Source organism: Oryctolagus cuniculus, chromosome 17 (assembly GCF_051225735.1).
Source record: "Oryctolagus cuniculus isolate XC-2025 breed Fujian yellow rabbit chromosome 17, ASM5122573v1, whole genome shotgun sequence".
Lineage (NCBI taxonomy): Eukaryota > Metazoa > Chordata > Mammalia > Lagomorpha > Leporidae > Oryctolagus > Oryctolagus cuniculus.
In genome coordinates, this window is record NC_142883.1 from 42,088,292 (window position 1) to 42,111,608 (window position 23,317).

Below are 23,317 nucleotides of genomic sequence, written 5' to 3' on the forward strand. Positions count from 1 at the left end.
GAGATGTGGCTCACTGGCACTGCCCAGAGTATCATACTGCATATTCTTGGTGTGGAAAAAAACAGAATTCAAAAGAAAAAAAAATCAGTATCAAAATCTGCTTTCAATTATAACATAACATACTTATTAGCTCTGACCCATCATTGGGGGCTGGTATATGGTTTTTGGATCCTTACCATGCTATTTAAACCAATATTTTAATGTATACAATAACAATGCAGAACAACAAGACAGCCCAAAACAGAATACAACTTTTATATTACTGAACTTTATGTACAAAATCATTTGATTTCAAATAAACATTTAATGTAAAAACAAACGTTCTTTTAAACTGAATTTTTTTTACATCTACTGTACCATTCAAATGCTTTTATCATCTTACATGATTTCTTCAAAATCTGTTACCAAGGGTACATATAGAAAAGCATTTTTTTTATAAATAGAAACAAAGGGATTTTTTTCAGCTTTTATTATAAGATGACATAAAAAGTTTACTCAACAGAAGTAATTTCATTACTATTTGGGGGAGGGAAAGACCAACTTTTTGTGCAAACAATGCTAGCCTTCTTTTAAGCATTAAGAGCATAACTGCTTAAGAAATGACATAAGCAATAATTCTACACCTACATCTCCCCTAAAATAATCTATTTTTTTTTTTACATATGTGCACAGCTTTAGCAAATTAAAGCCCGAGAGAAATGCTCGAGATCCGCTATCCAAAGGCAAAAATCAGTTTGCTGGAACTCGTCACTTGGAGAGCTCACCAATCAAGGAGTCTGTAATGAAAGCTGCAGTTTCCCTCTTTCCTATTTTTTTAAACACAAAAATCAATGACTAAGAACTTAATACTGGATGACAAATCACATCCACACTATTTGTTAAATAGTCTCACAGTTAAACACATCTTAAAGACCAATCAAACCAGTATTTACATTTTATAAATTTCTGAAGACACCATTAGAAAGCTTATATATCCCTTCATTAAACAAAATAGGGAACTGCATCTGATGGTGGTGGAATGAAATTAAAAAATTAAAAAAAAACCTGTATTTACAGCAGCATTGATCCTTTATAAATAAAGAATATGAAAATGCAATATCTTTAAGGATAATAAAAAATTGAGGTGATGTTACTCAACCACAGTGCTTGGAGTTGGAATAAAAACCTATTGGTGCTTATTAATGTGCCAGTAGTGAAACCACTTTCTGTTGGAAAAAATCCAACTGCAAATATGTGCGTAAAACACACAACACAGGGCAAAATTGCTCAAAACAATTCAAGTCAGTTTATCTGTACTGGATATTCTAATTATGAAATACATTACAAAGACATCCTTGCAAAACAAAAAAAAGCATAACAGTTTCTGGTTCGTCTGTATAGAACATTTCCCCCACCCCTAAAAGTGGCATCTTAAAAACCTCTAACTTGTTCTTCCCATGGTTTAACAATCCTAATGAAAAGATATGAACAGCTGAATTTTCCATGTGATTACCTAATCAGAAGGAAAAAAAAAAACAGTAAAATGTTCAAGTTTAAGAAATGTACTGGGTGAGCAATGCACTAAAATTATCCACATGAAAACAAATGGTAACCTTATAAGTCAACATGACATTTCACTGTCAACAATGTGAACAATGAACATTGTCTCACAAACAGGCATTAGATGAAGAAGTGCTATTTTAAAATTGTAAAATGAATTTGTGTAAAATATCTTACACTGTAATTTTTTGATTCAAATATAAATGATTTCAAAACCAAGGATCAAGGTTTGATTGTAAATGGTAATGCAACATAATTTCACAAAAATCTTCAATTTCTAAAAAGGGAATCACATTCCAATTTTCCCTCCCCAAGAAAATTTCTCACAATTACAAAATAGAAAACCAGTCACAATGCAAAAAGCATTATAATTTAAATATGAAATAATTTCTAGAGTTAATATTTTTCATAAGACAACTGTTGCAGTTAAAAATACTTTCTCTGAAGTATTGCTTTTCATGCTCAAACTAGAAAATGTTTTAATGGCATCAATTAAACTGACATACATGTAATGCTGCATAATGGAGTGAAATAGGACCCTGATACAAATATCCTTGTTGAAATCATTTACTTCACCTAACAGTGCCTGTTTGGAATCTGTGATTTTTTTTTTAAACAAAAGAAAACTGTAACTCTTCCTAGAGGCTGAATTCCCTAGAATGCAATTTCAAATTTCAGTGTTTGTCCATAACATGGGGTTAGGTTTTCTTTTCAGAGTTTTTGTTTTTTGCTCTGTTTTGAAACCCCTGAGACACCATCTGTTTCCAAAGCTTTCTCTTTTGAGTTAATTTCACTAAATCCATTTGCTGTCCCATTTTGTTCTTCAGTTATTTCTTCATTTGTAGGGGAAGCAGTTTCTCCTTTTTCTAATTTCTGCTGCATTTCACGGAGCTTGGTAACAGCTTTATCTATAGACATTATGCTAATAAGATTAAAGTCATGCATGCTGACTAGATGAAGCATGAAGTTTCGACACAAATTCTTCTTAATTATTTTCTGTCCATAATTTTCTACAAACAGCATACAGGCGTGATTCATTTGATTGTCAGCAATAAACCTATGTAAATAAAGCAAAACATTAATAGTGATAAAAAGCATTTTCATCAACTATAATAGTGATAACCATTATAGAACAGTAAGGTTGTATACAAATTCAGTAAATAGTAATTTAGCAAGCAGTGAAACTGAGACACAATCTCCTGAATGAGCTAAGCAATTGAGAAATTTTTTAAAAAGTTTTAATATAACCAAGATTAAACAGGCATCATTATAACAGATGTCATTTCTGTTTTTCCCAATGCAATCACACACAGTAGTCCTAAGAATATGAAATATTTTCTTTTGCCAGCACCACTTCCATTAATTCCCTTTATACAAACTAACAATACTTGGTAATTTTATTCCTTGATTTTGACCTAGTTTCTTATTACAGAAGCAGTGCTTCTCTACATTTTCAGTTCGTGGTAAATCTTTAAAAAAATAAGGTATCACGAAAAGTCATGTTAAGTGTGGCTGTGTTGGTAGTAAGGTGCTTATATGATTAATAACATTCAAGAACTAAATGAAATCATATAGAACAGTAACTACTGAAATCACATAGAATAATATCCACTGAAACTGACCCCACATGGAGACTGTAATACCTATCTGTATTGCAGAAAACAAAATTAGTGGGGCCAGTGGCTGAGACTTAGGGGGTAACACCTCCATCTGCAGCGCTACTATCCTATATGGGTGCTGGTTCGAGTCCCAGCTGCTCCACTTCAGATGCAGCTCTCTGCTATGGCCTGGAAAAGCAGCAGAAGGTCCAAGTCCTTGAGCCCCTGCACCTGCCTGGGAGACCAGGAACAAGCTCCTGGCTTCAGACTGGTCCAGCTCTGGCTGTTTCTGGGGAGTGAACCAGCAGATGGAAGAGTCTCTGCCTCTGCCTCTTTGTAACTCTGCCTTTCAAATAAATAAATCTTTTTTAAAAAATCAATTTACCCTCAATGACCTGCTACTTTACAATGCTAGCACACAAAGAACCCCGATAGTTGTTACACTAACCAATTTGGATGAAGGCACTGAAACAGAACTAATTAATTAATTAGACTAAAATTATCTTGACATTAGCTTGTCAGGACAAAAAGAAAAACAGATTTCACTCAGACTTTCACATACACGTTTTACTGATAACAGTTTTAAGGACTAGAACAGGAGCCAGGCAAACTTTCTGTAAAAAGCTAGAGAGTAAATGCTTTAGGCTTTGTAAGCATTTAGTGATTTGATGTCTCTTCTGAAAGTATAAAAATCAGTAGCCTAAAAATTAAAAAAAAAAAAAAAATAAATAAATAAATAAAAAATTTTTTTTCGGCCAGCACAAGCCATGCTTACAAACACCTGAACTAGAACTTAGGCTCTTCATCACCCAAGAGTAAGGAAACCCTTTCTCTGGCCAGACTACTCCTATTAACCCTATACATACCAAGAATTCCCCTTAATTTTCTCCCTTGATCTTGGCACACTTTTTTTTTTTTTTTTAAACAGAAGCAGTAATTTATTTCACTCAACTATAAGTAAAAAATCTTGGACATTTGTGCTGTAGAGGCAAGCCTTTCTAACAGGTAAAACGTTCACACAGGGGAAGAAGACAGATAATGTGAGGAAAATAATAGCTGGGAACATATTATACCCAAAGTAATCCAAAGCAATGAGAACTAAGAACTGTTCTATATTGACCTCTCTGAAATGGAAACAAATTTTTAAAAGCCACATTTTATCTGAATGATTAAGTTTATTCTTAAAACTGTAGTAAACTGTGAAATATAATATTCAGCATTTCCAGGTTTGTAGCACACAGCATATTATTTTTATATTACTTGGCAATAAAAGCAATAAAAACTGGGTCACTTAAAAAAAAAGATCAAATTATTCTTATTAGACTTCTAGAAATTGTTCTGCCTGTAAAATCACAATATATAGTTAAATTCAATTCAACTAATGGTAACAGAAAATTTTTTTCATGTAAATAATGGAAGCCAAGGCTCTTTAAACACTTGCTGTTAAAGGGCTAGGAGCTAGCACTTCCCTTGTATGTTCTCTGAACATCACCGTTTGTCTTTACACAATTCAAATACGTAGAGCTAGTATAACATTTTTGACACATAACAAAATTAATCAAATTTTAAGCGAGACCCTAACAAGTAGATTTATAGAATGTTAAGGAGTAGAGCCAGCATTGTGGCACAGCAGGTTAAGCTGCCACCTGCAATGCTGACATCCCACATGGACACCAGTTTGAATCCTGGCTGCTCCACTTCCCATCTAGAGTTCTGTTAATGCTTTTGGGGAGTAAACTAGCAGATGCAAGACCACTCTCTCATCTCTCCTTGTGGCTCTGACTTTCAAATTAATCAACCAATCTTTAATAGAATGTGAAGCAAACAAAACAGAATAATGGAATATTCAACTCAGAAATACCCTACCCATGCTTCATGACATGGAGATTCCATAGCTTCATCACTTCTTTTTCTCCTTCATTAACATCAGAAAACTCTTCAATTTGCTAAAAAATAAAAAAATACCTATTAAAGGAAGAGTAAATTGGTATTTCTAAAAAAAAGGGGGGGGGGCGAATGTCAAACATAAGATGTTTTAAAACTGAAAATGGCAAAGTGGCAACATTTTGTAAAATCAAGTTGTATTTAAGTAGTAATTTAGAAAAGAAAATAACTTATGAAAATAGTCACTGATGAATATAGAAAGTACCCAAGATAAATTCTTATGAAGGGGGCCGGCGCTGTGTTGCAGCAGGTTAAAGCCCTGGTCTGCAGCACCGGCATCCCCATATGGGCGTCCATTTGGGTCCCGGCTACTCCATTTCCAATCTAGCTCCCAGCTAATGTGCCTGGGAAAGCAGTGGAGGATGGCTCAAGTCTTTGGGCCCCTATACCAGTGTAGGAGACCCCCCCCAGGAAGCTCCTGGTTCCTGGCTTTGGATCGAGCTCAGCAGTTGTGGCCATTTGGGGAGTAAACCAGCAGATGCAAAACCTTTCTCTCTCAGTAACTCTGTCTTTCAGATAAGAAGAAAATCTGTATTTCCTTTATTTTGTAATTTTTAAAGACACTTACAAAAATTTTCTCCTGGATTTCTTCATTTAGAAAAGTAAGTTTTCAATCAAAATTCATTTAATCATAAAATATCATGATCACTGCTGATAATTTTAACAACAAAGATAATAATTACTGTAATGGTTTTTTCTCTTAGCCATTCAGGATCTTTTTCATCTTCACTATCTACTTCCATTTCTTGTGGACGGAGAGGTAAGCAGGTGTCACTATGAAAATACAGACGATTATGGCCACTACTATACGTTCGCTGCTGTTCAACTTCTCCATCTTCAGATTCAAGAAATTCAGACATGCTTGCTTTTGTTCGCTTTGGCCTAATGAAAAGAAATAAATATTGATGTAATATGGCATCGACATTTATACCACCTAATTATATGACTAGGAGTTGAGACCTGAAAATTTACAATATTACTATTTTACAAAACAGCACAACACTATAAATTAATCTTTTTTTAAAAAAGATAAAGTTATCTTTCAAGGTGTGAAAAATCTAGCAGACATACAAAATAAAAAAAGAGAAAAGGAATAAAGTATACTATTCCAAGACACATCTAAAATTGAAATAATGATGTCCATCTAACTAGTGGATTCCGCTGGCTCCCCCTATTCCTCTTTTATTGACAGAAGTCAGAGAATAAACTTTTATCATATGATCTTTTTACTCACCTGCACACAAGAATGTGTGTGATTGGTGTTCTCTTTACTGGTCCATTTCGACTAAAAGCAAATCCAGGTTGGCGATGAATATCCTGAGGATTTCCTGCATAGGAGCCATCATAACACTCATTGATAGAAACATCTATCCTAGCACCTTTTGGATGATACTGTTAAAAAAAAAAAAGTGTTTAGGAAAATATTGTCTTACTCTAAATACCTTTCCCTCCAAGTTAACTAAATAAAAAAGTATTTGTGAGTTCTTTTAAAAAATACTTATTTCAGGGCTGGCTCTGTGGTGTAGTGGGTAAAACTGCTGCCTGCAGTGCCACCATCCCATATTGGCGCCAGTTTGAATCTCAGCTGCTCCACTTCCAATCCAGCTCTCTGTTGTGGCCTGGGACAGTAGCAGAAGATGGCCCAAGTGTTTGGCCCCTGCACCCATGTGGGAGACCTGGAGGAAGCTCCTGGCTCCTGGCTTCGGATCAGCATGCGGCCATCTGGGGAGTGAACCAGTGGGTGGAAAAACCTCTCTTTCTCTGCATCTGCCCCCCCTTCTCTCTCTGTGTAACTCCAACTTTCAAATAAATAAATAAATCTTAAAAAAAAAATACTTATTTCAAAGGCAGAGTTACAGAGAGAGAGAGAAAGGAGACAGGAAGATCTTCCATTCACTGGTTCACTCCCCAAATAGCTGCAGGGGCCAGGCTGAAGCCAAGAGCCAGGAGCTTCTTCCGGGTCTTCCACGTGGGTGCAGGGACCCAAGGACTTGGGCCCTCTTCCTCTGCATTCCCAGGTACAACACCAGGGAGCTGGATCAGAAGTGGAGCAGCTAGCCTTCAATGAACACCTATAAGGGATGCTAATGCTACAGGCCATGGCTTTAACTCGCTGCACCACACCTCCGGACCCTGAGTTCCTAACATTTTTTTCAAGATTTGAGAGGCTGAGCATTGGTGGGAGAATGGGTAGGTTATTTTCCATCTATCTGTTGGTTCACTTTCCTTTATTTGAAAGGTAGTTACAGAGAGGGAGAGAGAGGAGGGGAGAGAGAAAGAGAGAAAGAAGTCTTCCATCCATTGGTTTACTCCCCAAATGGCTGCAACGGCTGAAGCTGGGCTAATCCGAAGCAAGGAGCCTGGAGCGGCTTCCAGGTCTCCCACGTGGGTGCAGGAGCCGAAGGACATGGCCATCTTCCACTTCTTTCCCGGGCCATAGTAGATAGCTGGATCAAAGTGGAGCAGCTAGAGCTCAACAGCACTGCAGGCAGTGCCTTTACCACTATGCCACAGCGCCGGCCCCTGGTTCACTTTCCTAATGGCACAACAACCAGGGCTGGACCAGGCTGAAATCAGGAGCCAGGAACTCCATCAGGTCTCCCATACTGGGGGAGGGGCCCAAACTGAGCCATTATCCACTGCCTTACCTGGCACATTACTAGGGAGCTGGACTAGGAACAGTCGGGACTGGAACCAGCACTCTGATACAAAATACTGATATTGCAAGCAATGGCTTAACGTTCTGTGCCACAGTGACTGTCCAGGTTCTTAATGCTTTGGAACTAAAGCCAGGACCATCAGCTCGGTGAACAGGAACTCGTAAGATATGAACTGAAAAAGACATGTTAAAATCCTGCCTCTGGCGGCCGGTGTTGTGGGCACAGCAGGTTATGCCACTGTCTGCGATGCCAACATTCCATATGAACATCAGTTCAAGTCCCAGCTGTTCCACTTCTGACCCAGCTCTCTGCTAACGCACCTGGGAAGGCAGGGGAAAAAGGCCCAAGTGTTTAAGTCCTTGCTACTCATGGATAGAGTTCTAGGCTCTTGGTTCTCGTGGCATTTGGGGAATGAACCAGCAGACAGAAAATCTCCTGTCTCTCTAGGAGTAAGTAAATAAATCTTGCAAAAAAAAAAAAAAAAAAAAATCTGATTCCTCAGACAGCAAGTGATGGCTCAGGTACAGGGGTCCCTGCCATGAATGGAGATAAAGGATGGAGCTCCTGGCTTCTGGCTTTGAACTTGCCCAGCTCTATTTGTTGCAAGCATTTGGAGTGTGAACCAGAGGACAGAAGATCTCTGTTTCTCCTTTTTAGTCACTCTACAATTCAAAGAAATAAAAATTAATTTAAAAAGTAAAAGAAATCAACTCTGGCTCTGAGTTAAGTGTTTGATCTAATAGTTAAGCATCGCATATTGTAGTGCTTGGGTTTGATATCCACCTGCAGCTTCCTGCTAATGTATACCCTAGGAGGCAGCAGTGAGGCCCAAATAATTGAATTCCTGCCACCCATGTGGGAGACCTGGATTAGGTTCACAGATCCCACCTAGCCCTGGCTGCTGCAGGAATTTGGGAAATAAACCAGCAGAAGGGAGCCCTCTCTCTCCCACTGCCTATCAAAAAACAAACTCCCAAAATTTGACTGCCATCTACTGGCTTGGAACCACTGAACAAATTACTTCTTAACTGAACAGTTTTTATTCCAAATATATATAACCCTGAATCATGTACAGTAATTGTGCTTATAGCAATCCAATTAATGCAGAGATTTTCATATTTTTACACAAATACGATACTGACAAATCAGGATGTCTCATATTTAATGTATATTAATGATAAGGAGAAAGGAAAATTTACTTACAACATAGTTGAAGATAAACCTGCTATGGCAGAGTTTTAGATGCTTGAGTAAACTATACAGTTTGCGGCAATTCAGAGTGCACCAAGGGCAATGTAGGTCATCCCTTGCTTCTGTCTGTTGTCTTGTGTTGTTGTTATAAAGGAACTAAAAAACAAACACAAAACCAACAAATCCACACCTTATACATCTTTAAAAACAGCTAAGACAATTTATAAAGAAAATCAAAATACAGACGCCCCAAAATTTCAGATCTAACATACAAAACATGAGTACTTACAAAAGAAGGCTCAGCTCAGCTATGCTTACCTGATAAAATATTCTCAATTTTTGTCGGTTTTCATTTGAAGTATCTTTTTCTTTTCTCGTTTGTAGATCTGTAGTCAATGACTCTTTAACAGCTGAAAATGTAGTTTTATATTTAATGAGACAACTTGCTTCTAAAAATTAAAATGTCTCCACCAAAATTATTAAACATTCAGTCTCACAGAATTCTACTTGTGATCTTTAACATAATTTGTGTTCTCATTCTCAACTGAAGATCACAGGAAAAATCCTGGTTTTTTTTTTTTTTTTTTTTTTTTTTGACAGGCAGAGTGGACAGTGAGAGAGAGAGAGACAGAGAGAAAGGTCTTCCTTTGCCATTGGTTCACCCTCCAATGGCCGCCGCGCTGATCCGATGGCAGGAGCCAGGAGCCAGGTGCTTTTCCTGGTCTCCCATGGGGTGCAGGGCCCAAGCACTTGGGCCATCCTCCACTGCACGCCCTGGCCACAGCAGAGAGCTGGCCTGGAAGAGGGGCAACCGGGACAGAATCCAGCGCCCCGACCGGGACTAGAACCCGGTGTGCCAGTGCCGCTAGGTGGAGGATTAGCCTAGTGAGCCGCGGCGCCAGCTAGGAAAAATCCTCTTAATCAGCACCCCTAATCAAATGTTAAGGTCTTTATTGGCAAGACTCATTTCTTCCTTTCAAAACCCCCTACTACTCTCTAAACCATCATAAATGCAAGTCTGAGTAATTTTATGTCTCAGTATACTTGTTTTAGACAGTATGAGGTCAGAATGTACCTGTATCAGTATTTGTATTCTCAGTGCCCAGAAGGAAGCAGGCATTCAATAAATGCTTATTTATCAATATTAAGTAAAAAAAAAAGACTGTATTAAATTCTTTCAAAATTTCAATAACAATCATTAATTATTTTGATTTACTTCCTTTCAGACATAAGGGAAGAATGGTATTTGTTCTTCCTGACATAACAATCCATATATACACAAACACACACACGCAAACTTTTGCATAAAGCTTTTGTTCTTGGTTGCCTGGCTGCATTGCAACTCTTACCTGTTTCACTGGCTTCAGAGTGTTTTGCAAAGGGCCTAGACTAATTTATTTTCCCTGGACATAGACCATTTTTGTATCTTTTTAACCTATTACAGTGACCTACACGTGAGAAGTCAATGTCAAAGATATCGTAAACCTTGTGCCTTCTTTAAATAGGCAGATAAAAACACACGGATGCTCTCAGGTCAAAAACTTTCTATTAGGCAGATATATACTTGTTATATATTATATACATAACTCAACAGAGAGCTAACTCCATCTATACATTTTTTTCTCTTAAAAATGGACTGCAGGGGAGCCGGTGCTGTGGTGCGGCAAGTTAAAGCCCTGGCCTGAAAGGTCAGCATCCCATATGGGCGTTGGTTCTAGTCCCACTGCTCCTCCTTTTTTTTTTTTTTTTTTTTTAAATTTGTTTTATTTATTTGAAAGACAGAGTTACAGAGAGAGAGAGAGAGAGAGGGAGAGAGGTTTTCCATCTGCTGGTTTACTCCCCAGATGGCCGCGACGGCTGAAGCTGCGCTGATCTGAAGCTAGGAGCTTCTTCTGGGTCTCCCACACGGGTGCAGGCGCCCAAGGACTTTGGCCATCTTCTACTGCTTTCCCAGGCTACAGCAGAGAGCTGGACCGGAAGAGGAGCAGCCAGGACTCAAACCGGCGCCCAAATGGGATGCTTGTGCTTTGGGACAGGGCTTCAACCAATGTGCCACAGCGCAGGCCCCAGGGAGTGAACTAATGGATGGAAGACTTCTCTCTCTGTAACTCTTTCAAATAAATAAAATAAATCTTAAAAAAAAAAAAAAAAAAAAAAAAAAAGGACTGCAGGACAGACATTAGACCTAGTGGCTAAAATGCTGGTGGAAACCCCTATATCCCATATCAGAATGTGTGCATTCAATGCCTAGTCTCACTCCTGACTCTAATTTCCTACTGATTCGGACTCTAGGAGGCAGCTTGTGATGATTCAGGTAACTGGGTTCCTGCCTCCCACATGGGAAGACCTGGACTGGGTGGGCTGCTCCCACTTTTGGTTCCAGCTGGAATACTACAGGCATTTAGGGGTGAGCAAGTGGATGAGAGATTCTCTTTATCAAATACATAAATATTTTTAAAATGTACTGCAAATTTTAGCCTGGTAAAATCCAGGCAGAGTAATAGGAAGGGAAGAACAGCAAGAGAGATCTTCTATCTGGTTCACTGTCCAAATGCCTGTAATCGCCAGGCATATACCAGGCTGAAATTGAATCAAGTCTCCTATATGGCTCACAGGGACTCAAGCACTTGAGTCATCACCTGCTGCCTTATCAGGGTTTGTATCAGAAGGAAGCTGAAATCACAAATAGAGGTGGGACTTGAATCCAGTCTCTCATATGAGGCATCTCAATCTGTGTCTTTTTAAAATTTATTTATTTTTATTTGACAGATATAGACAGACAGTGAGAGAGAGAGAGAGAAAGGGCTTCCTTCCGTTGGTTCATCCCCCAAATGGCCGCTATGGCTGGAGCTACACTGATGTGAGGCCAGGAGCCAGGTGCTTCCTTCTGGTTTCCCATGCAGGTGCAGACGCCCAAGCACTTGGGCCATCCTCCACTACCTTCCCGGGCCACAGCAGAGCTGGACTGGAAGAGGAGCAACTGGGACTAGAACCCGGCGCCCGTATGGGATGCCGGTGCCCCAGGCGGAGGATTAACCAAGTGAGCCATGGTGCTGGCCCCACTGTGTCTTTTTTTTTTTTTTTTTAAAGATTTATTTATTTACTTAAAGTCAAAGTTACACAGAAGGAGGAGAGGCAGAGAGGTCTTCTATCCACTGGTCCACTCTCCAATTGGCCACAACGGTCAGAGCCTCCTCTGGATCTCCCAGGCTGGTGCAGGGGCCCAAGGACTTGGGTTATCCTCCACTGCTTTCCCAGGCCATAGCAGAGAGCTGGATTGGAAGTGGAGCAGCCAGGTCTCAAACCAGCAGCACCCAAAGGGGATGCTGGCACTGCAGGCAGTGGCTTCACCTGCTCCGCAACAGCACTGGCCCTCCAATCTGTCTTTTTTTTTTTTTTTTTTTTTTTTTTTTTTTTTTTTGACAGGCAGAGTGGACAGTGAGAGAGAGAGACAGAGAGAAAGGTCTTCCTTTGCCGTTGGTTCACCCTCCAATGGCCGCCGCTGCAGCCGGCGCACCGCGCTGATCCTGGCAGGAGCCAGGATCCAGGTGCTTTTCCTGGTCTCCCATGGGGTGCAGGGCCCAAGCACCTGGGCCATCCTCCACTGCACTCCCTGGCCATAGCAGAGAGCTGGCCTGGAAGAGGGGCAACCGGGACAGAATCCGGCGCCCCAACCGGGACTAGAACCCGGTGTGCCGGCGCCGCAACCTCCAATCTGTCTTAACTAGCAGGCCAAACATTAACTCCTGGAAATCATTATCTTAGCAGCATTGTTCTCTTACCAATAGTTTGAGCAGGTTTAACTGAACCAGGCTTATTTTCTTGGTGGAGACTCTCTGAATTTCTAGTAGCTAGAGGCTTAGCAATAGGAGCCGTAGATTTATCATTGGTCTCTCCTGTCCAACGAAGAGTAAACTGCAATGTAGGTCCCTGAGAAAATGTTTCAAATGGAGGCAGCCTCTAAAAAAATAAAATCAAGAAAAAGTGAGAAGGAATCGTAGGAATAACAAGTCAGTGTGATCTCATTTAAATCAATATATTTTCTTTAGAAATCAAATGCTGACAGAGATGACTAGGCAAATAAACTTATTGAGCAGTAGACAATGTAGAGCTGGAAAGCACACACAGTCCATCTCTAAGACGTAATCACTTACCAGTAACAGCTGAATTGTTGCCATGAGGAAATATGGATCCAGCACAGCCAGATTTCCAGATTTCTCTAGTTAAGAAACCCAGGCTTTCACAGGAAAGCATCCCATTTCTTATGCTGATAACCAATTCAAAAAAGTCTTTAAAACAAAGCAGAACAAAACTGTGGTACCCACAGCCTGTCTCTGCTGTGAAGTGTCCAAGTCCTTTCTTTTTGTTAATTGAAAAGTTCTAGCATATACTCGTTTTCCTTGATTTTTCCCAGCCTTACTGTCAAAGACTGCCCTAGTTTCTCCTCTTCAGTTATGGTACACTGAGCTATCTTGGCTCCCTTCTTCCGCCTCAAATCACTCACTAGACAACTTGCCTCCTTTTTTCCTAGCTAACGTTTAGCGATCTGCACCAATTTCTCACTCATCCTCGAGGATTTACCTACTTAGTCTGATGACTCCAAATCGGTTTTCCATGCTTTTCTTTATATTTGAGCTCCAAACTCAAATCTCCAATTGCCCCTTGAACATTGTTGCTTGATAATACATTGTCACCTTGAACTAAAGTATGTTTAGAAGTGAATTCACTATATTTTCCTTAAAATAAGCTTTACAAGGACAAGAGTTTGGTGTAGCACTTAAGATGCTATTTCAGATCCCCACATCACATATCGGAGTGCCTTGTCTGAGTTTTGGTTTTGCTTCCAAATACAGGTTCCTGCTGGAAGATGTCTTTCTGTCTCTGCCTTTCAAGCAAATAAAAATTAAAAATTATTTAAATGAACTCCCTTCCAGGTACGAATATTTTTGTTCCTGGCATTATCATTCTACTAGTGACTCTAAACTAAAAATTTTGGAGTTATAGTTAACTCCTATACTTTCATTTCTCCTATGTAATTACCAAATCCTTTTTGAAATACCTATCATCATTTCCACCTTCAGTTATAACAAGAAAAATCTTAGTATAGATTCAGACGTAGTATATATTCATACTTCCTTAATACTATAATATCTCGGCTGTTCTCACTGCTTTAAATTTTTACTTCCAAGTCTAGATACAGAGGACCAAATAATCTGGTCTACCTTCATACTATTCTTTTACAAAAACTTTCAATGGGCTATTTTACATTCATGGAAGTCCAAAGTTCTTCTATATCTTTACTACGAATAATCCTGTAATTTTAAGGGTGGGCATTTGGCACAGTGGATAAGATGCCACTTGGGACACCCACATCTCACACCAGAGTGCATAGATTTGAATCCTGGCTCCAGCTCAGATTCTAACGCTTGAATTTTTGCCACTTAGTTGGGAGACCCAGTCTGAACTTTGGGCTTTGGCTGTTGTGGTTGTTTGGGGAATGAACCAGAAAAATGGAGGATCTCTCTATGCCTTAAAAAAAAAAAAAAAAAAAAAAAAAGACACTGGGGATCACAGTTAAGTCCCTGCTTGCAATGCCAGAATCCCATATGAACACAGGTTCAAGTCCTGGCTGCTCCACTTCTGATACTGCTAACGCACCTGGGAGAGCAACAGAAGATGGCCCAAGGACTTGGGTCCCTACCACCCACTTGGGAGACCAAAACGGAGTTTTAGGCCAGCATAGCCCAGCCTGGGGCCACAGCAGCCATTTGAGGAGTAAACCAGCAGATGGAAGTTATCTCTCTCTCTCAAACTCTTACCAATAAATAAATAAAATCTAAGAAACAGGGGCCGGCGCCGGCATACCATATGTGCGCCGGGTTCTAGTCCCGGTTGCTCCTCTTCCAGGCTAGCTCTCTGCTGTGGCCCAGGAGGGCAGTGGAGGATGGCCTAAGTGCTTGAGCTCCTGCACCCACATGGGAGACCAGGAGATAGCACCTGGCTCCTGACTTCAGACTGGCGCAGCTCCAGCTATGGGTGCCATTTGGGGGGTGAACCAATGGAAGGAAGACCTTTCTCTAACTCTGCCTGTCCAAAAAACAAACAAACGAAAAAAAACACCACATGGGGCCAGAGCTGTGGTGTGTTAACAGATTAAGATGCCACCTGCAATGCCAGCATCCCAAATGGGTACCAATTTGGGTCCTGGATGCTACACTTATGATCTAGCTCTCTGCTGATGGCCTGGGAAAAGCAGTGGAAGATGGCCAAAATACTTGCACCCCTGAACCTACAAGGGAGACCCAGATAAAGCTCCTGACTTTGGCCTGGCTTATCCCTGGCTGTTGTGGCTGTTTAGAGAGTGAACCAATGGATGGAAGGCCTCTCTCTCTGTCCCCACTCTCCTCTGCCACTCTTTCTCCTTGTAACTCTGCCTTTTAAATAAATAAAATAAATCTTTTAAAAAACCCTATAAATTTGATAAGAATGAGGTAAATGTATAATATAAACTGGTTTTGACATAGTAAGTCTGTATTTAGGAATTTATCTTATCAAAAGACTTTCACTGCAAAAAAAGGTTCACATACAAACATATTCACTGTAATTTTTGCAAATGTCAAAAACATTCAGTATCCTAATTAACCAAACCAGCACCTGCTGAGAAATTATAAATCACTTACTTAAGAGAATACAGTAGTTTTTTTGTTTGTTTTTGAAAGGCAGAGTGGACAGTGAGAGAGAGACAGAGAGACAGAGAGAAAGGTCTTCCTTTTCCGTTGGTTCACCCCCCAATGGCTGCTGAGGCTGGCACGCTGTGGCCAGCGCACAGCGTTGATCCAAAGCCAGGAGCCAGATGCTTCTCCTGGTCTCCCATGTGGTTGCAGGGCCCAAGTTCCTGGGCCATCCTCCACTGCACTCCCGGGCCACAGCAGAGAGCTGGACTGGAAGAGGAGCAACCTGGACAGAATCTGGCGCCCTGACCAGGAATAGAACACGGTGTGCCAGCGCTGTAGGTGGAGGATTAGCCTATTGAGCCACGGCACCGGCCCAATACAATAGTTTTTCATACAATAGTTTTAATTAACTTTTAATTAAATAATTTTTAATTAATAGTTTTAATACAATAGTTTTTAAAAAGAAATCCATCTGTATGTTGTGACTTAAATAAGTCAATTAAAAAATGCTGCCAACAATTTTGTTAAAAAAATACATATATAATCTTCTCATGAAGAAACTTATCAGATTTAAATAAATTTAAAATTAAAAGATTATAAAGATAATGAAGAGCTGTAGAAAACTCAAATGCTTTAGGTATGTATCAAGAAATAAAATTATTTGAAATCCTATCACCTGGAGTTAACCACTATCATTAATTTCAGAAAAAAAATGAGGATTATATATACTATTATGTAAATAAATGGCCACAACAACCAGAGCTATGCCGATCTGAAGCCAGGAGCCAGGAGCCTCCTCCAGGTCTCCCATTCGAATGCAGGGGCCCAAGGACATGGACTGTCTTCCACTGCCTTCCCAGGCCACAGCAGAGCTGGATTGGAAGGGGGACAGCCGAGACTCAAACCAGTGTCCACATGAAATGCCGGCACTGCAGGTGGTGGCTCTACATGCTATGCCACAGTGCCAGCCTCCATACTTATTTATTTATTTTTTTGACAGGCAGAGTGGATAGCGAGAGAGAGAGACAGAGAGAAAGGTCTTCCTTTGCTGTTGGTTCACCCTCCAATGGCCACTGCTGCTGGTGCGTTGCGGCCGGCGCACCGCGCTGATCCAAAGCCAGGAGCCAGGTGCTTCTCCTGGTCTCCCATGGGGTGCAGGGCCCAAGCACTTGGGCCATCCTCCACTGCACTCCCGGGCCACAGCGAAGAGCTGGCCTGGAAGAGGGGCAACCGGGACAGAAGCGGCACCCCGACCGGGACTAGAACCCGGTGTGCCGGCGCCGCAAGGCGGAGGATTAGCCTAGTGAGCCGCGGCGCTGGCCCATATTTATTCTTAAAAAGTATTATTTGAAATTATGTCTCCCCACATCCCTAAATACTAGATGCTATCAACCTTTTCAACCTTTGCCAAACTATTAGTCAACATTAACATCTTGGGGATGGCACTGTGGCATAGTGGGTAAAGCCACTGCCCATGATGCTGGCATCTCATTTGTGTGCTGGTTCGAGTGCTGGCTGCTCCACTTCTCATCTAGCTCCCTGCTAATGCACCCAGGGAAAGCAGGGGAGGATGGCTCAGTATCTAGGCTTCTATTCCCATGTGGAAGATCCGGAGGAGGATCCTGGCTCCTGGTTTGTGATAGGCTGAGCATTGGCTGTTCCAGCAATTTGGGAATGAACCAATAGATGGAGGATCAATCTCTGTGTCTTTTAAATAAATAAATAAGTCTTAAAAGTTCATCTATTATTTGTGTGTCTCTGAACACTAATGAAGCTGACTATTATTTAAAAGCACAAATATAGGGGCTGGTGTTGTGGTATAGTGGGTTGAGCTGCTGCCTGCAACACCAGCATTCCACATGGGGACTGGTTCGAGTACTGCCTGCTCTATTTCTGATACAGCTCCTTGCTAATGCAGCTGGGAAAAGCGCCTGCACCCATGTAGGAGACTGATGAAGCTCCTGGCTCCTGGTTTAGCCTGACAAAACCTCAACTGCTGTGGCCATTTGGGGAGTATACCAGCAGATGAAGATTTCTCTCTCTGTAATTCGGACTTTCAAATAAATAAATTTTAAATATATATATATAAAATTTTTAAAGAACTGTCTGATCGGCCGGTGCCGCGGCTCAATAGGCTAGTCCTCCACCTTGCAGTGCCGGCACACCGGGTTCTAGTCCCGGTTGGGGCGCCAGATTCTGTCCCAGTTGCCCCTCTTCCAGGCCGGCTCTCTGCTGTGGCCCGGAAAGGCAGTGGAGGATGGCCCAAGTGCTTGGGCCCTGCACCCCATGGGAGACCAGGAGAAGCACCTGGCTCCTGGATTCGAATCAGTGTGGTGCAGCGGCCGCAGCACGCTGGCCGTGGCGGGCACTGGAGGGTAAACCAACGGCAAAAGGAAGACCTTTCTCTCTCTCTCTGTCCACTCTGCCTGTCAAAAAATAAAAAATAAAGAAAAAAAAAAAAAAAAAGAACTGTCTGATCATCTTTTATCCATTTTTCTTTTAGAGTGTTTATCATTTTTTTTTATTGACTTAAACTCATATGATGTGTTCCTAATATTAACATTTTGTGTAACAAGTATATTCCTGAAGTCCATCATTTCTGTTTTCCTCTTTACATATTTGAAGTACAGAAATAATTACATTTAGTCAGCTATTTTAAGCATTCTGGCTTTTGTATCACCCTTGGAGGGGTCTTTTTCACTGCAGCATTGTGTTAACATTTCCCTAGACTTTTTTTCTGAAGTTAAGGAGTGCTAATTTTACATTTATGTTTACAAGCCTTCTGGAATTTATTACGCACAAATTTATTTCCAGAGCATTAGAGATCTAATTATTTATCTTTCCCATACAGAATTAACTATCATCTTTATCATACACTAAATTCCAAACACACATGATAGTATTTCAGGACTACCCATCAGTGATTTGTATGTTTACAGTCACAGTTTATGCTGTTAACTTTATTATGTTTATGATATATTCAAATATATGGTAGGTAAAGGTTCTCAGAATGTTTCTAAAAATTTCCTTGGTATTATATATTTTCTGATTAACTTGAAACAAATTTTAAGACTTAAAAAACCTTTTACAGATTTTACTTATGATGGTATACTGATCTAATATATTTAGAAATAAGGGACAGTGTCCTATTTTGAGTCTGCCTATCCACGAAACGCAGATGTACCCCCTTTTCTAAAATCATTTAGAAGTTACTTTAAATACGCTTTATCTAAATTATGCAGGTTTCTTGATAAATCTGTTACTAGTCATCTGTTACCTGCTGCTACCATTAATGATTTAAAATGGTAGTTTACATTTATTGAGCACTCACTGTACGCCAGGCATGGTGCTAAATCATGTATTTTATTTATTATCTCATTTAATCTGTCAATTCCATCCCTTACAGATGAGAAAACTGAGATACAAGTAAGTACTTTGCCAAATGCCACACCGCTAGGAACAGATATTTGAATCAGGCAGTCTGGCTTTAAGAACAATGCCTTCTATTAAATACTATAAATCAGTTTACTTGTGTTTTTAAAAGTTCCGAAAATGAAGGACTCTTTACTTTAAACATGAATTTGCGTTTGGGAAAGAAGACATCAGTCAAAAATGGGAGTTCAGAACTATAATGTGCTCAAACTTCTAAGTAGTCCATACCTTCCCATCAAGAATAGTTTCCCATGTTGCTCTTTTCTTGCTTATTGGACATTCTTCCATTTCCTGCATGGCTACTTCATATTCCCCATCTAAAAGCTGTAAGCGCCTGTTAGACAAACACATACACTTTTAAAGTAACCTATGTATTAAGTACACAATACTACATGTTTAGATTTATCTTAAAAAGCATTTATTAAACCTACATCCAACAAGATTTCAAATCTATTTACACTCCAGTCCTACCAAAAGGAATTTTAATGAGGTGCACTTATAACTATTTAACTAGACAAAGCTACTCAGACGTAAATTTAAACACTCAAAGTATAATATACCTAAGATCTCAAATTCTCCCAAGTTTTAAATTTTAAGTACAAAGTAGGTGTGCAGGCATCATACTCTGAAAAAACAGATAACAACAGTGTAAATAATACTTGCTTTAGGGAACCACTAAGAAGCACAACCATTATTTTTAAGTATTATAAATGTTTAAATTTGGACCCAGCGTTGTGGCATAGTGGGTAAAGCCATCATCCATAGTGCCGATGGCATCCCATATGGGTGCCGGTTCGAGTCCTGGCTGCTCCACTTCCAATCCAGCATTCTGCTATGGCTTGGGAAAGCAGTAGAAGATGGCCCAAGTGCTTAGGCCTCTGTACCCTCGTGGGCAACCTGGGAGAATCTCCAGGCTCCTGCCTTTGGATCAGCCTAGCTCTGGATGTTGTGGCCATTTAGGGAGTGAACTAGCAGATGGAAGACCTTTTTCTCTCTGCCTCTGCCTCTCTGTAATTCTGCCTTTCAAATAAATAAATAGTTCTTTAAAAAAAGATGTTAGAATTTTTTACTTTAACTATAGGATCTGGGGAGCACCTGGCACATGTAAGTGATCAATAATTGAATCAATTAGATACAGTATTGTTTTATAATGTTTGAGCATTTATGTGTGTATACATATAGTTAACACATTTTTATCCACACTTTTATTTATTTATTTTGACAGGCAGAGTAAGAGAGAGAGAGACAGAAAGGTCTTCCTTTTTCCGTTGGTTCACCTCCCAAGTAGCCAATATGGCCAGCGCGTTGCGGCTGGCACGCTGCACCAATCTGAAGCCAGGAGCCAGGTGCCTCCCCCTGGTCTCCCATGCAGGTGCAGGACCTGAGGACCTGGGCCATCCTCCACTGGACTCCCAGGCCACAGCAGAGAGCTGGACTGGAAAAGGAGCAACCAGGACAGAATCTGGTGCCCCAACTGGGACTAGAACCCAGGGTGCCAACGCCACAGGTGGAGGATTAGCCTAGTGAACTGCAGCACCAGCCTTCCATACCTTTAAACACTGGTAATCACTACTACTCTAAACACCATTTCTCAATCATGTTCATAATAAACAGTACATAGCTAGAGTCTGGCTTCTCTTCATCAGTCTTTGAGAAATTCTATTAAATGACAACAGATAAAATTTACTGAGTGCTTACTATGTGCCAGACGCTAAAGATTTGACATGCCTTATCTAATCTTTCCAACAACTCTATCTTAGGTGCAATGATTCCATTTACAAGAGCAAACTAAGACACAGAGGGTTAAGTAATTTGCTTTAAGATCACACAGTAAGTAGGCAGATCTAGGAAGTGAATCTTAACACCAAATGCTTTAGAGACTTAAGAACTGTTTGCCTTTTCTCTATGCTTTACTACTTGAATTTGGTCTACTTCAACATTACATCCGGAGTGGATGTTTAGTTTTGCATATGGTTAAAGACACTAGCTGGGATGCCTGTATGCCACATGTTTTAAGTGCCTTGTTTGAATCCTGGCTCTGCTTCCAGTTCTAGCTAATGTACACCCTGGGAGGCAGCAGGTGATGAGACCTAGACTGAATATCTGGTCCCTGGGTTCACTTTTGTCCAACCCTGGCCATGGCAACTATTTGGGGAATGAACCAGAGGATGGGAGCCTGCTCACTCTCAAAAAGAAAAGTATATCACCAGATATTAAACTTTGCTTTATTAATTATTTTAACAGGCAACAGCCATGTACTTTGAAATAAAAAAAGTGTTTCCTTCATGTCATGATTTATTTCTATGGTTGTACATTTGATAGCTACAATCCATTTAGTCCTGGGGTTAGTGTTATAGCATGGCAGGTAAAGCTGTTATCTCTGATACGGGTAACCCATATGGGTGCCAATCTGAGTCCTGGCTGCTCTACCTCCAATCCAGCTCCCTGCTAATGTGCCTGAGAAAACAGTGAAGATGGCCCAAATGCTTGGGTCCCTGCACTGATGTGTGAGACCTCCCGACTCCTAACTTCGGTGTGGCCCAACCCTGGCTGTTGTGGTTATCTGGGGATTCAATCAGTAGATGGTAGAGCTCTTTCTCTCCTTCCCTAACTCTGAATTTCAAATAAACAAACAAATAAGTCTTCCAAAAAATAAACAAGACCAGCATGTGGAACAGTGGGTTAAGCTACCATCTGGGATGTCAGCTTCTGACATGGGCACTTGATGTCCTAGATACTCCACTTCAAATCCGGCTCCCTGCTAATGGCTTGAGAAAGCAGTGGTAGATAGCCCAAGTGCTTGGGCCCCTGCATCCATGTGGAAGACCCAGAAGAAAACTCCTGGCTCCTGGCTTCGGAACTTCCCAGTCCAGTTCTTCTATCTGGAGTGAACCAGCGGACAGAAGACCTCTCTCTGTGTGTCTCCCTGTATCTGTAACTCTGCCTCTCAATTCAATAAATCTCTAAAATTATATTATCTGTTCACATTAAGGATATGAGACACTGCAAATGAATCGAAAACAATTTCATCATTTTTACTTTGGTAACAGTGTTCTTTTATTTTCTAAAGTTTTGCTCATATTTCTACTTTTTCTATACAGCTTTTGAATTTTTTCCAAGATTTATTTATTTATTGAAAAGCAGAGAGAGAGAGGAGGTGGGAGGGAGCTATCTTCCACTCACTGGCTCACTCCCCTTGTTGGTCATGGCCAAGGTTGGTCCAGGCAGAGGCTAGGAACTGCATCCCGATCTCCCATGTGGGTGGCAGAGGTTCAAAGAGTTGGGCCACCTTCTGTGGTTTTCCCAGACACAATAGCAGAGGTAGATGGGATGCAGAGCAGCCTGGAGTTAAAATCAGATGGGATGCTGGCACTGCAATCAGTGGATTAACCCACCGCAACCAACATCAACCTTTTTTTAATTTTTTAATTTTTTTTACTTTTTTGACAGGCAGAGTGGACAGTGAGAGAGAGAGATAGAAAGAAAGGTCTTCCTTTGCCGTTGGTTCACCCTCCAATGGCCGCCGCACCGCGTTGATCCGATGGCAGGAGCCAGGTACTTCTCCTGGTCTCCCATAGGGTGCAGGGCAACCGGGACAGAATCCGGCGCCCCGACCGGGACTAGAACCGGGTGTGCCAGCGCCGCAAGGCGGAGGATTAGCCCAGTGAGCCGCGAAGCCGGCCAACATCAACATTTGATTGTGAATTTTCATTATTCTTTACAACTTTAACTTCTCTGTGATTTTTAAAAATAAACTTTACACTTCAAACCCCTAAATTTTATAAATACTATTCTTCTACTAGGAGGTAGGACTCCTTAAAGAAACAATAATTCCAGAGCAAAGGTAAGAAAAGGAAAGGGTAACCCTGGAATATCTTGCTATTCAAGAAAATTAGAAAAAAACAAACAAACAAACCACTATACCAAAACCGAAATGAGGAAGAAAAAACTTAAAAGGACACAACAGCTTGACTTTGGGACAATCTGAACATTAATGAGTAATATGAATAAATTAAAACAAGTTGAATAAAATTTATTAATCCATTATTCTGGTAAAAAATAATAGAAATTAAGGCCAAGAATACTCTTTATAGAAAATTGCCAATGAACACTGAAGAAATGATAGAATATTACCAGCGGGGAATTGGCAAAGTAAAAATGTATTTAAGGGGAGGGTGTTTGTCACAGCAGTTAAGACACTAGTTTGGATGCCCACATCCCATATTAGAGTGACTGGATTTGAGGTTCCACTTTTGATCCAGCTTTCTGATGTGCACCT

General features: G+C 40.5%; 1 protein-coding gene across 5 annotated transcripts in view; it reads right to left on the minus strand.

Annotated features, from left to right (window-relative positions):
• Positions 1-252: 252 nt before the first annotated feature.
• The window catches only part of SUZ12 (SUZ12 polycomb repressive complex 2 subunit), a 60,275-nt gene continuing 37,210 nt past the window's right edge, over positions 253-23,317 (minus strand). For 4 of the 5 annotated variants that reach the window (XM_008271057.5, XM_070061075.2, XM_008271056.5 and 1 more), the window contains 8 exons: positions 19,267-19,372; positions 12,715-12,892; positions 9,251-9,342; positions 8,945-9,088; positions 6,316-6,473; positions 5,765-5,963; positions 5,004-5,083; positions 253-2,596 (listed from right to left, as the gene is read on the minus strand). In XM_008271057.5, the coding sequence (XP_008269279.1) occupies positions 2,251-2,596; positions 5,004-5,083; positions 5,765-5,963; positions 6,316-6,473; positions 8,945-9,088; positions 9,251-9,342; positions 12,715-12,892; positions 19,267-19,372 (1,303 nt within the window). In that variant the 3' untranslated portion in view covers positions 253-2,250. Of the gene's footprint in view, positions 2,597-5,003; positions 5,084-5,764; positions 5,964-6,315; positions 6,474-8,944; positions 9,089-9,250; positions 9,343-11,666; positions 12,306-12,640; positions 12,893-19,266; positions 19,373-23,317 lie in introns of those variants that run through there. The other variant, XM_089317441.1, reaches the window with a different exon arrangement.